Source organism: Salvelinus sp. IW2-2015, linkage group LG5 (genome assembly GCF_002910315.2).
Source record: "Salvelinus sp. IW2-2015 linkage group LG5, ASM291031v2, whole genome shotgun sequence".
Classification (NCBI taxonomy): domain Eukaryota; kingdom Metazoa; phylum Chordata; class Actinopteri; order Salmoniformes; family Salmonidae; genus Salvelinus; species Salvelinus sp. IW2-2015.
Genome location: NC_036844.1, coordinates 9,772,538 through 9,787,145, shown reverse-complemented (window position 1 = coordinate 9,787,145; position 14,608 = coordinate 9,772,538). Strand labels below are relative to the sequence as shown.

General features: G+C 41.9%; 1 protein-coding gene across 1 annotated transcript; it reads right to left on the bottom strand.

Moving 5' to 3' along the window:
* Positions 1-1,752: 1,752 nt before the first annotated feature.
* Positions 1,753-4,953, bottom strand: cetn3 (centrin 3). The gene is made up of 5 exons (XM_023987440.3): positions 4,837-4,953; positions 3,039-3,174; positions 2,803-2,917; positions 2,495-2,686; positions 1,753-2,379 (listed from the first exon to the last, which is right to left on the bottom strand). The coding sequence occupies exons 1-5, from the start codon at positions 4,851-4,853 to the stop codon at positions 2,336-2,338; spliced, it is 504 nt and encodes a 167-aa protein (XP_023843208.1). The 5' UTR covers positions 4,854-4,953; the 3' UTR covers positions 1,753-2,335.
* Positions 4,954-14,608: the final 9,655 nt, after the last annotated feature.

Genomic DNA, 14,608 nt, shown 5'->3' with positions numbered 1-14,608 from the left:
CACTGCAGAGCCCTGCAAAATGAACTCCAGCAGGCCACAAATGTGCATGTGTCAGGATATGGTTCACAAGCGGCTCTGAGGATCTCATCTCGGTACCTAATGGCAGTCAGGCTACCTCTGGCGAGCACATGGAGGGCTGTGCGGCCCCACAAAGAAATGCCACCCCACATCATGACTGACCCACCGCCAAACCGGTCATGCTGGAGGATGTTGCAGGCAGCAGAACGTTCTCCACGGCGTCTCCAGACTCTGTCACGTCTGTCACATGTGCTCATGTGCTCAGTGTGAACCTGCTTTCATCTGTGAAGAGCACAGGGCGCCAGTGGCGAATTTGCCGATCTTGGTGTTCTCTGGCAAATGCCAAACGTCCTGCACGGTGTTGGGCTGTAAGCACAACCCTCCACCTGTGGACGTCGGGCCCTCATACCACCCTCATGTAGTCTGTTTCTGACCGTTTGAGCAGACACATGCACATTTGTGGCCTGCTGGAGGTCATTTTGCAGGGCTCTGGCAGTGCTCCTCCTGCTCAAAGGCGGAGGTAGCGGTCCTGCTGCTGGGTTGTTGCCCTCCTACGGCCTCCTCCACGTCAGAGCCAGTTGTCATCATACCTCTATTGTTTTTGCAACTGCACTTGAAGAAACTTGAAAGTTCTTGACATTTTCCAGATTGACTGACCTTGATGCCTTAAAAGTAACAATGGACTGTCAATTCCCTTTGCTTATTTGAGCTGTTCTTGCCATAATATGGACCTGGTCTTTTACCAAATAGGACTATCCTCTGTATACCACCCCTACCTTATCACAACTGATTAATAAGGCACACCTTTTAATTGAAATGCATTCTAGGGGACTACCTCAAAGCTGGTTGAGAAGGCCAAGAGTGTGTAAAGCAGTCATCAAGGCAAAGGGTGGCTATTTTGAAGAATCTCAAATATATTTATATTTGTTTAACACTTTTTTTGGTTACTACATGATTCCATGTGTGTTATTTTATAGTTCTGATGTCTTCACTATTATTCTACAATGTAGAAAATAGTAAAAAATAAAGAAAAACCCTTGAATGAGTAGGTGTATCCAAACTTGACTGGTACTGTACTTATGAGAAAATGTGCAAGAATTGAAGGTGCCAACAAATGTTATAGTCATCGTAAGAATGTTTACTGTCATATACAAAACAGTAATCAACTCCTCCATCAACGAGGATCAACTTCACCTTTTGTAAGGCTTCGTCCCACCACCTAAATGTGCCTTGAACTAGAAGCCTTTTGCATATTTTAGGGTCGTTTTTTTCTACCAGCGTACTTTGACCTCAAATTGCGTGCATGGTACAGAAAATGCGTGCCGGTTGGCAGGTCTGCAACACATACATGGCTCCTAGCCTCCCATGCATAGGCTACTTTCTGTCTCTACACTCTTAGAACATATGCTGTTGAACAACACAATTTATGTGTAATGATTACTCAGACACATGGGTCAGTTCTTGCAATGAATGTGTTAAAAGCTGTAAACTATACAACACACCCTAAATGTGTTCAATTATTGACCAATCACATTGTTAGAACACTAAAAACAAAATATAAATGTCTTTAAAACTAAAACTGAATAAAAACTAGTAAATCAAGTCTGAAAATAAACTGAATTTCAAATTTAAAAAATACTAATAGAAATAAAAACGAATAAAACTATAATAACCTTGGTCTGCACCCATTTTGTCAAGAGGCTCCACACCATACATACCGATCCAAGAGCAGAAGTCAGTCAATTGTGTTTATTATTGCAAATAAATAACATTAAAAAGAAAAAAAAAGTTATAATTAAATAAAAATGGTCTACTAAACTACAAAATGTGGTCGGTGAAGCCAGTTTGTATTTAAAACCCCCATCCAGAAATACTATTGAAAACGTTGAAGTTTACAAGGAATGTTTCAGAGATATGACCTGTTATGTAATCTGTAGTTTTCTGTACGGTATGGATACACAGCGCAGCAAGTGCATCTATTCAAATTTTGAAAAAGAAACTCTACTAAAAGAAAAGAACATACACAATATTTGGTTGTATTTGCACCAGACATATTGTAAAAACACACAAGATGTTTCAACAAAGAAAAGAACAAGAGCAGCGCTATTTGGGAGAGATTTTGAATCGCGGTACTCTACAGTGGCTTCCTTAACTCCTCTCCTTCCCCTGGTCAGTTCTGGTCGGTCAGTATAGATAAAGGAAAGGAGACAAGGTAACCTATTTAGCAGTCCCTCAGTGACCTGGGGGACCTATCCATCCCACAGTGAATCTATAGCCTCAGCCTCCTTGCCAAGCCTCCAGAGCAGCACCCCTTCAATCAGGAGTCTCCCGTCATTATGGATACAAAATCCTCTTGGTTGACTGGGAGAGAGAGAGAGAAAACTTTGTTTTGAACGTTGTATGACATTTTTAGTTGGTGGTTATTCCCACTTTGAATGTGTGCGTGTCTGCTCTACGCATTTGTGTGTGTGCTCACTCTCTCCGTCTCCGTCTGTATCGAACTCGTCGATCATGCTGCGTAGTTCCTCATCCGTGATGTTCTCTCCTAGCTCTCTGGCCACACGTCTCAGGTTCCTCAGGCTGATCCTCCCGGAGTCGTCATCATCAAACAGCTTAAAGGCCTTCAGGATCTCCTCCTTTGGGTCCCTCTCCAGCATACGGTCTGTCACTGAGACACGCGCACATGGGTAAACAGACACAGGGTTACACGCATACATGCGCGAAGAGCAGCCATAACACATACTGTACAGGGTCCCACACACGCAAACAAAGCAGGAAACATACCAACTTCATTAAAGTCCTCAAATGTTATTTTGCCATTCCCCTCTCTGTCATAATCTTTTAGTATCTTCAGTATATCCACTTTCTTCACCTCAAAACCCATAGCTCTCATCGCCACCTGTGAGTGAGAAAGCGAGAGAATTGATAGAGAGATATGGCAGAGTATGAGTGAGGATTAGACCGCAAAAGGGGACAACAGAATCCTAGTAATGATAAGGTAATTGTAGGTAGAGGTTTACCTTGAGTTCGTGGTAGTCTATCTCTTTGTCTTTGTCTGTGTCAAACAGCTCAAAAGCCTCTTTGATTTCATGCTTCTGTTCCTCAGTCAGCTCTCTGCGCTTCTTCCGCTTGGTTTTATCCACTGCCAGCTCAGTCCTGAACATCATTGTCAGGTGGTGTCAAATGAAACACCAAGACCTTTTCTCAATTGCATACTCCTCGTGTCCTCATCTCCTTCTCAAAACCCATTTGAAGAGAAAGTCAGAGGGGCGGGACCTCTGACTTCTCATCCAATGGGTTTTGAGAAAGAGGCGAGAGGACACGAGGAGCATGCAATTGCTATTCTCACATAGCTTATGTCTCTGAAGTAGGCTGTGTTCGAATACTCATACTAACAGCACTAACCGTACTATTTGTGACGTGAATTGAGTATATAGTATGCTTATTGGTATGGATATAGTTAGTATGCCAGAAGTTCCAGGATGCATACTAAATTCAGCAAAATATGAAGATGAGGACACTAGTTCTGTACTTTAGGGCCCATAATGCAATTCTTAATGCAATTCTTCAGGAAATGGGCGTGGCTTCACATCATTTCCAGATTTGAGGAAAATAAAAATGTTGGAAAATATGCAGCCGAAGTACAACGAGAGCAGATACAAACTCATTGCTCTAACTAATTATGACACATGTTAAATGTAATAACTTTTCAAATATGTTACCTTACAATTTATGTTGGCTGACAATTTGTTAGCTACACTGTCCTACACTGAACCACATAGTATATCATGACAGCAGTATGTACCGGTCCTAACATTAGTTGGCTACTTATACATCAAACTTCCAGTATTGAATTGATTTTTCCCGTCATTCTCAGCTAAGTGGTATAATGTGAGTTCTCAATGGAATTCTGGTGATTTCGTAAATTCGCTCTGGCTACCTAGTCCGATTTAGGAGCACTCTCTTCTGAGTGTACCAGAGCGTAATGGCAGGTGTCAGTAAACGTTGGCAAAAAAAAGCGTAATTGGCAAAAAAAGCGTAATTCAATTACAGGTAATTCAATTTCAATTGCAGGTACAGTCACCAACACTCTGGATAACATGACAACTGCCTATCCAGCTCTAATAGGGCTTGTAAAATGGTCAGAGTGGTCTCATTTGTGTCTGGAAGTAGCTAGCCAGCGTTAGTTTGACTGCCGTTGTAAGGTCAGAACACTCAAATCAAATCAACCCTATGCCTGAGCTCCGAGGGCGAAACGCTCTGAATTTACAAGCTGACAAGCACTGAATTTACGAGCGCACTCTGGCACTCCAGATTGAATTTAAGAACACACCAGAAGTCGTAAAATGTCGAACTAGTAATTTGTTACGCTAACTAGCTAGCAAGAGGTTGCATAGCAACAGCACCAACTTCCGGTAGACGAGCGAAGAGCTAGTACGCTCAACTGAAAGGATACCGTGCGTTTACAGTATACTAAAATGAACTAATAGTGTGTAGTATACAGTATGTTAGTACGGGTATTCGAACACCGATGTTGACTACAGACACACTTCATAGACATTTGCTAAGGTTTAACTTACTGACACAGATGGTTAACTTTGGACAGTAGATAGCTAGCGAATTATCTATGGCCTAACTAGCTAATACAACAATTGCCTACTATCAAACATATCTACCTCGCTAGATACCTAGCTACAGTAGCTGAGCTAACCAACTTGCAACAAGGAAGCTGGCTAGCGCCAGTTTGTTTCACAGTTCTTGCTAGGTAACGTTAGTCATTCAATCATTTAAACACTGCTACAATTGTAAACGAAATACCTTAAAGACAGACTCATCCTTCAAGTTGTAGCCCTAAACGTAGGCAGCTACCAAAATAACAACAAAGCACCTTGTAAACAAATCCGTTAATCCGCGCCTGTTTCGCTGTTTCCCATTGGTTGCTGGATCAGTGCTCGGCTACAAAATCGCTTCTGATTTGTCAGATGAAATCTAGAGTTGCTGCGCATTTTCCAACATGAAGAAATGTCCTGTAGTGCTGGCTGCACACTCTGCCCAGTATAAGGCGCTGTATGTCTATTGACAAGAGAAATGCAGAGACCAGTGATGGAAAACCCTCACTCTCAGACCCAAGTGAAGCAGGAGGACTGGTCGGCCTGCCTACATTAACAAGACAACAGATGACTCCTGTGAAATCAGGTAATCAGGATCAGACTTCCTTTTCATTAGCAAAATAATGTGTACCACCACATGCCCATTTACCTGAGAACTTGTACTTTTAGTTAGAAATATCAGTAAATGTTAATATTACAGCAGAGCCATGTAATTACAATATATATAAATATATGACCCTGGGTAGCAGTATGTAGTAGTAGTAGTAGTAGTAGCAGGGCAATTCCATGGTAACATGATAAAGCTCAGACTTGTTTTTCACCTTAAAATGTATGCCAAACAAAAACCATTGATTGCAAAGTTAAACTTCCCACACAGGTCCATATGCACAATGTCTACTTTTAGCAATGTCTACTGAACATTTTACAAAAACACATTCACTTAAAGTGAGGATGAGGATGTAAAGTTTTGCAACAGAATTATGTTTCTCTCAGTTTTCCAAAAACTCTGTTAAATATATGCTCTGAATTAAGAGTCACAGATGTCCGCAGAAAGAATGGGCTGTCAGCTATGCTATGACACCTTGATTTTGAAAACATATTTTGGTTATTGAACTACATGTACAGTAAATTAAATGGATTAACACCCAGTAACAGAATGACAGTAACAAAATGACATCAATGGTCCCTGATCTGTACTACACCGAAATGCATAATTATATGTAACAGTATAACTTTAGTACATCCCCTCGCCCCGACCTCGGGCGCGAACCAGGGACCCTCTGCACACATCAACAACTGACACCCACGAAGCGTCGTTACCCATCGCTCCACAAAAGCCGCGGCCCTTGCAGAGCAAGGGGAAACCCTACTTCAAGTCTCAGAGCAAGTGACGTAACTGATTGAAATGCTATTAGCGCGTACCCGCTAACTAGCTAGCCATTTCACATCCGTTACACTCACCCCCCTTTCAACCTCCTCCTTTTCCGCAGCAACCAGTGATCCGGGTCAACAGCATCAATGTAACAGTATAACTTTAGACCGTCCCCTCGCCCCGACACGGGCGCGAACCAGGGACCCTCTGCACACATCAACAACGGTCACCCACGAAGCATCGTTACCCATCGCTCCACAAAGGCCGCGGCCCTTGCAGAGCAAGGGGAAACCCTACTTCAGGTCTCAGAGCAAGTGACGTAACCGATTGAAATGCTATTAGCGCGTACCCGCTAACTAGCTAGCCATTTCACATCCGTTACATATGGATGTGATGTATTCATTGTGATGTATCCTGAATAGGTACACAAAGGTAGAAAAATGCAATATCCTTTTTTGCATGTTGTGTATTATTCGTTTATGTTTCCCATGTTTGGACACAGCAAAGTTCAGTACAGTAAAGTACAATACAGTACATTATACTGTACTCTACTCTAGTGTGCTCTACCATACTGTACTGTATTGTATTGTAATAAACTCTACTCTTCTGTACAGTACTGTACTGACCTACAGTATACTCTACTTTTCTTTACTGTAATGTACTGTATTGTACTGATCTCTACTTTTCTTTACTGTACTGTAGTATAATGTGCTGTCCAAATTTAGATGTCTATGATTGCTTCAGATAACTGACCAAATTTCAGCTACTTTTCAACTTCCATGGACGTCCAGTGTCGGTCGGTGCTCAGTGATTAAGGACGCTGGTTACAATAAATGGAAAGAGAGGGGGTTCATGGGTAGGTGTCAGTAAGAGCCGGAAGACGTGACATAAACTGAATAGAGAGAGAGTGGGAGAGAGAGAGAGTGAAAGAGATAGAGACAGGGAGAAAGAAAGAAAGAAAGAGAGAGAGAGAGAGAGAGGGGTTGTCCAGACTGTTTTTCTTTTACAATTATGAGCCAATTAAAAAGTATGCCAGTGGAATGGAAGACAGTAGCAGGTGACCCAGCTGTGGTTTGTGACTACTATTTTAGCCAATTCCCTAGCCACGTCCTCAGAGCATGGGAAGCCTCTCCCTATCCTAGTCTTCCGTCCCCACTTGCTTCAAGATCTCCACCATTGTTTCTGAACCCAAGTAAGCGAAGGTAACTGAACTAAATGACTATCGCCCCGTAGCAATCACTTCTGCCATCATGAAGTGCTTTGATAGGGTAGTTAAGGATCATATTTACCTTACCCGACACCCTAGACCCACTACAATTTGTATACCACCCCAATAGATCCACGGATTATGCAATCGCCATCAACTACACACTGCCCTATCCCACATGGACAAGAGGAATACCTATGTAAGAATGCTGTTCTGACTACACCACAGCCTTCAACACCATAGTACCCTCCAAGCTCATCATTAAGCTTGGGGCCCTGGGTCTGAACCCCGCCCTGTGCAACTGGGTCCTGGACTTCCTGACGAGCCACCCCAACGTGGTAAAGGTAGGCAACAACCGCTCCGCTACGCTGATCCTCAACACTGGGGCCCCACAAGGGTGCATGCTCAGCACTCCCTTTTCCCTCATGACTGCGTGGCCACGCACGCCTCCAACTCAATCATCAAGTTTGCAGACGACACAACAGTGGTAGGCCTGATTACAGACAACGACGAGACAGCGTACAGGGAGGAGGTGAGGGCCCCAGCGGAAAGGTGCCAGGAAAATAACCTCTCCCTAAATGTCAACAAAACGAAGGAGCTGATTGTGGACTTCAGGAGACAGCAGAGGGAGCAAGTCCCTATCCACATCAATGGCGCACAGTGGAGAAGGTGAAAAGCTTCAAGTTCCTCGATGTACACATCACTGACAATCTGAAATGGTCCACCCACACAAACAGTGTGGTGAAGAAGCCTCCACCTCCGGAGGCTGAAGAAATTCGGCATGGCCCCTAAGACCATCACAAACTTTTACAGATGCACCTTTGAGCGCATTCTGTCAGACTGTATCATCACCTGGTACGGCAACTGCACAGTCCGCAAGCGCAGAGCTCTCCAGAGGGGGGTGCGGTCTGCCCAACGCATCACCGGGGGCACACAGCCTGCCCTTGAGGATATCTACAGCACCCGGTGTCGCAAGAAGGCCAAGAAGTTCATCAAGGACCTCAGCCACCCGAGCCACAGCCTGTTCACCCCGCAATCATCCAGAAGGCGAGGTCAGTACAGGTGCATCAAAGCTGGGACCGAGAGACTGAAAAACAGCTTCTATCTCAAGGCTATCAGACTGTTAAATAGCCATCACGAGCCGGCCTCCACCCAGTACCCTGCCGTGAACTTAGTCACCATCACTAGCCAGCTACCACCCATTTACTCAAGCCTGCACCTTAGAGGCTGCTGCCCTATGTACATAGACATGGAACACTGGTCACTTTAGTAATGTTTACATACTGTTTTACCCATTTCATGTACAGTTGAAGTCGGAAGTTTACATACACCTTCGCCAAATACATTTAAACTCAGTTTTTCACAATTCTTGACATTTAATACTAGTAAAACTTCCCTGTCTCCCTCATGATGCCAGCTATTTTGTGAAGTGCACCAGACCCTCCTGCAGCAAAGCACACCCACAACATGATGCTGCCACCCCCGTGTTTCATGGTTGGGATGGTGTTCTTCGGCTTGCAAGCCTCCCCCTTTTTCCTCCAAACATAACAATGGTCATTAAGGCCAAACAGTTCTATTTTTGTTTCATAAGACCAGAGGACATTTCTCCAAAAAGTACGATCTTTGTCCCCATATGCAGTTGCAAACTGTTGTCTGGCTTTTTTATGGCGGTTTTGGAGCAGTGGCCTCTTCCTTGCTGAGCGGCCTTTAAGGTTATGTCGATATAGGACTCATTTTACTGTGAATATAGATACTTTGGCACCTGTTTCCTCCAGCRTCTTCACAAGGTCCTTTGCTGTTGTCCTGGGATTGATTTGCACTTTTCGCACAAAATTACGTTAATCTCTAGGAGACAGAACGCGTCTCCTTCCTGAGCGGTATGACGGCTGCGTGGTCCCATGGTGTTTATACTTGCGTACTATTGTTTGTACAAATGAACGTGGTACCTTCAGGCGTTTGGAAACTGTGAAGGTCTACAATATTTTTCCTGAGGTCTTGGCTGATTTCTTTAGATTTTCCCATGATGTCAAGCAAAGAGGCACTGAGTTTGAAGGTAGGCCTTGAAATACATCCACGGGTACACCTCCAATTGACTCAAATTATGTCAATTGGCCTATCAGAAGCTTCTAAAGCCATGACATCATTTTCTGGAATTTTCCAAGCTGTTTAAAGGCACAGTCAACTTAGTGTATGTAAGTTTCTGACCCACTGGAATTGTGACACAGTGTATGATAAGTGAAACAATCTGTCTGTGAACAATTTTTGGAAAAATTACTTGTGTCATGCACAAATTAGATGTCCTAACCGATTTGCCAAAACTATAGTTTGTTAACATGAAAATTGTGGAGTGGTTGAAAAATGAGTTTTAATGACTCCAACCTAAGTGTATGTAAACGTCTGACTTCAACTGTATATACTGTATTCTAGTCAGGGCCATCCTATTAAACTATTGCTGTACATATACTATTCTATCTTACGTATTCTTCAGATATGCTACATATTCTATCCACGTACTGTCCATAATGCCTATACATCCCATCACATATATATATATATACACTACATGACCAAAAGTACAATGCATTTGGAAAGTATTCAGACCCCTTGACTTTTTCCACATTTTATTATGTTACAGCCTTATTCTAAAATGGATAAAATAGTTTTTCCCTCATCAATCTACACACAATACCCCATAATGCCAAAGAAAAAACAGGTTTCTATAAATTTTTGTTGAACCACCTTTGGCAGCAATTACAGCCTTTAGTCTTCTTGGGTATGCAGCTACCAGATTGGCACACCTGTATTTTGGGGATTTTCTCCCATTCTTCTCTGCAGATCCGCTCAAGCTCTATCAGGTTGGATGGAAGGTCCTTCTGGAAGGTTCTCCCATCTACACAAAGGAACTCTGGAGCTCTGTCAGAGTGATCATCGGGTTCTTGGTCACCTCCCTGACCAAGGCCCTTCTCCTCCGATTGCTCAGTCTGGCCAGACGGCCAGCTCTAGGAAGAATCTTGGTGGATCTATTCTTTTCCATTTAAACATGATGGGGGCCACTGTCTTGTCTCGGAGCTCTACAGAAAATTCCTTCGACCTCATGGCTTGGTTTTTGCTCTGACATGCACTGTCAACTCATATAGACAGGTGTGTGCCTTTCCAAATCATGTCCAATCAATTGAATTTACCACAGGTGGACCCCAATCAGGTTGTAGAAACATCTCACGGATGATCAATGGAAAAAGGATGCACCTGAGCTCAATTTCGAGTCTCATAGTAAAGGGTCTGAATTCCTATGTAAATAAGGTATTTCCGTTTTTTATTCTAAAAACCTGTTTTCTTTTTGTCATTGTGGGATATTGTGTGTAGATTGATAAGGGGAATTTTTTTTGTCCATTTTAGAATACGGCTGTAACGTAACAAAATGTGGAAAAAGGGAAGGTGTCTGAATACTTTCTGAATGCACTGTATGTGACACCTGCTCGTCGAACATCTCCTTCCAAAATCATGGGCATTAATATGGAGTTGGTTCCCCCTTTGCTGCTACAACAGCCTCCACTCTTCTGGGAAGGCTTTCCACTAGAAGTGGTAAGTCTACCTTTACTTGTTACTTCTGTGAACTTTCCTTATCCTCCCTCCTCATAAGGGAGAGAAATTAGAAAATATCTTAAAGATATGTGCGGGGTTTTGTAACAGAAAAACACTAGGCAATATTTCTTAAACTTACAGAAGGCAAATATTTGCTGCAAAATTAAATGTAAGTGTTGATATAAGTTGGCCTGGGTCTTTACTTCAGCATAATTGTGTTTTAATGTATTTCTAATACCTTTTAAGACTTGTTCTGCTAGATGTTTTCTAAGACCCCTTTTCTATCTGATTGACCAGAAATCAAAGCCTTTACTTATGCCTAATTTTTCAGATGGGAAATGGTTGAAAGTGCATATATGCCTTAATTTCTCAAACACATTAGACTCTTATAATTTCATTTGACACCAAATTTGATGTGCTTCTATGGACTTCACATGTTAGTGCTCCTTTTGCATGGAAATGGCCAGTAGTAGTAGTAGTAGTAGTAGTAGTAGTAGTGTCAGAAGAAGGTCAGTGGCAGTAAATATGTAACAATCATAGTAGAATACTAGACCATATCAGGAATGTTTAGCTTTCGTTTCACTTTCATCTCAGTGTTTATTCTCTCAATGACCTCTGAGTAGCAATCGGCTACATTCAAACGACTCTGAATGCAATAACTTTCTTTCTCTGAATCCCTGATAAGTTCTGTGTATAAAAATGTTTGGTCATTTAGCAGACGCTCTTATCCAGAGCAACTTACAGTTGCATCAGGGTTAAGTGCCTTGCACAAGGGCACATCGGCAGATTTTTCACCCATGTTCTTTCATTGACCTTATCACTAACGTTAACAAAACTGTTGATTTTCTGTGTATCTGCAAAAGCTTCAAACTCGGCATAAGACACAGATCTAGGATCAGCTAACCTAGATGAAAACCTAACCTTTACCGTTAGGGAGTAGTGCAAAAACTGCACTTAGAACAGTGTCTACATCTCCATGATGACCTTCTATTCAGTTATCAGGTGAGTAAAGCACACGGTATGATTGCATGTTGTAGAAACGAATTGGCCAATGGAAACATGCGATAGCTAGACTTTGGCCCTGGACACAGACAGACAGACACACTGCCCAGATGTCTGGAATACCAGGTAAACATAAAAGCCGAATTACATTTAGGTGTGTGTCAATCATCATCTGTGTTTGTGTGTGTGCGCTTGCATGGTGTGTGTGCGCTTGTGTGGGATTGTTACATATGTAATCTCCTGTGCAATGTGGGAGGTTGTTATCGATTAACGGTCAAATTAGATTATGTCTTTCTCTTATGTACTCACTGTTCCCAGAGTATTCTTCTCACTGCCCTGGGTCACCACACACACACACACCCTGGGTCATTAGTTATGATGAGGGGCAGGTGGGGGATATGTGAGTTACAGTGAGAGGCAAATTGCCCAGAGCATGATCTGCCCTGAGAACATATTCCAGGACTTCCAAATAACTGTGTCAGGACATACAAACCACTTCTACTTGTTCCTCTATTCTCTTCTCTCTCTCTCACACTCACACACACACACGCACACACATATACTGGGTTGCCTTTCTGGCTGTGTCTCTTCAGCCAGTCCAAACCGGTTTGTGTTTATCTCTGGTACGATAGCAGCTCCTGTAGAGCATCCGCCAAAACTACTCGTGTGACCTCTCATCGTGTGTGTGTGTCAGATATTGGTGTGTCAGTTGTAAACACACCACAGTTGAAGCACAACAAAGGCAGGAGATCTTTCTGATTGTTTCAGCATGTACACGAGACAGAACCGGTTATACACTGGATTAATTAATGGTTCTGTGTAATGTTAAATTCTTTGTCCATTTATAGCCCCTGGCTGATGGTCTATAGATGCTCAAAACTATAGACAAACTAACTCTGAAATGCATCTTACTAGAGTACAGTAGGTTTAGATTTCATGTTAAGTTTAGTTTAACTTTATATTAAACACATCTCATCAGCAGTATTTTCAATTTCATAGGACAATATTTATGTATTTCTTACATAAACATATGAAGTAAGTGTGCTTGATTATTCATGTTATACAATCAATTAAATGGAGATGTTTTGTCACTGGCCTGCACACAATACTCCATAATGTCAAAGTGAAATTGTGTTTTTGAAATGTTTACAAATTAATTACAAATTAAAAGCTGAAAAATCTTGAGTCAATAAGTATTCAACCCCTTTGTTATAGCAAGCCTAAATAAGTTCAGGAGTAAAAATGTGCTTAACAATTCAGATAAGTTGCATGGACAATAACAGTGTCTAACATGATTTTTGAATGACTACCTCATCTCTGTACCCCACACATACAATTATCTGTAAGGTCCCTCAGTCGAGCAGTGAATTTCAAACACAGATTCCACCACAAAGACCAGGGAGGTTTTCCAATGCCTTGCAAAGAAGGGCACCTATTGGTAGAAGGGTAAAACAAAAATCAGACATTGAGTATCCCTTTGAGCATGGTAAAGTTATTAATAACACTTCGGATGGGGTATCAATACACCCAGTCACTACAATGATACAGGCGTCCTTTCTAACTCAGTTGCTGGAGAGGAAGGAAACCGCTCTGGGATTTCACCAGTTTATTGGCTATAATAGGAGAACTGAAGATGGATCAACAACGTTGTAGTTAATCCACAATATTAACCTAAATGAAAGAATAATATAAACAGAATACAGCTAACAAAGGGTATGAATACTTATTAACTCAAGACATTTCAGCTTTGAATTTTTTATGAATTTGTAAACATTTCAGGAAACATAATTCCCCTTTGACATTATGGGGTATTGTGTTTAGGCAAGTGACAAAAAAAATATTAATTTAATCTATTTTAAATATTGCTGAGTCCCTAAGAACCAAATGTTCCAGTTTTCAGGGGAAATGGAGAGAGAGCCTGTGAAAGGTGCGACTTACGCTTTTGGATGTTAACAAGCCGACACTCCATCTTAACTCCTCCTCCATATTTACTGGATTGGTTGAACAGTGCAGAAGAGAACCTCCCTCAACAGTTTTTCTTCTTCTCATCAAGATCAGTATCTAGGCTGGGGGATCTAGTTTCATGTGTTTCTTTTACGCCTGCTACATTAGATTAAACCTAACCTTAGCTATGACCTGGCAAGTCAGTTAAGAACAAATTCTTATTTTCAATGACGGCCTAGGAACAGTGGGTTAGCTGCCTTGTTCAGGGGCAGTACAACATATTTTTACCTCGTCAGCTCTGGGATTCAATCTTGCAACCTTTCAATTACAAGTCCAATGCTCTAACCACTAGGCTAACTACTACACCGATGAGAAGGAAAAATACTAGTGCTCCCTCTCTCTGTCTGGCTACCACACATAAGCTGCTTTCTGTCACTAAAACTGAAACTGAAACTAAATGATATAAAAACGAAATAGAAATGTTTATATAAAACTTCAACTCAATTAAACTAGTAAAGTGGATCTAAAAACGAATTAAAACTCAACTGAATTTCAAACAAAAATCTTAAAATGAATAGAAATAAAAACTAATATAAAACACAAAACTATAATAACCTTGGTACACACAGCCTCGTGCCGGTTAGGACCTGTTCTTGTCCTTGTTTCCTCTCTAAGGGCGTGTACATAGGTGGGTAAACTCAGTTCGCCAGTCACGGTGAAAAAAGTTATGCTCCCTCTACTTTAAATGCATTTTTCTACAAAAGGAGGGTAAACTGTGATGCAAAGACATTGGTCATTAAACTGTGTTTACTTGTGTTTACCCTTCACTACACCACTGATGATGGGATGACACAACTTTGTGTGAGTGTGCGC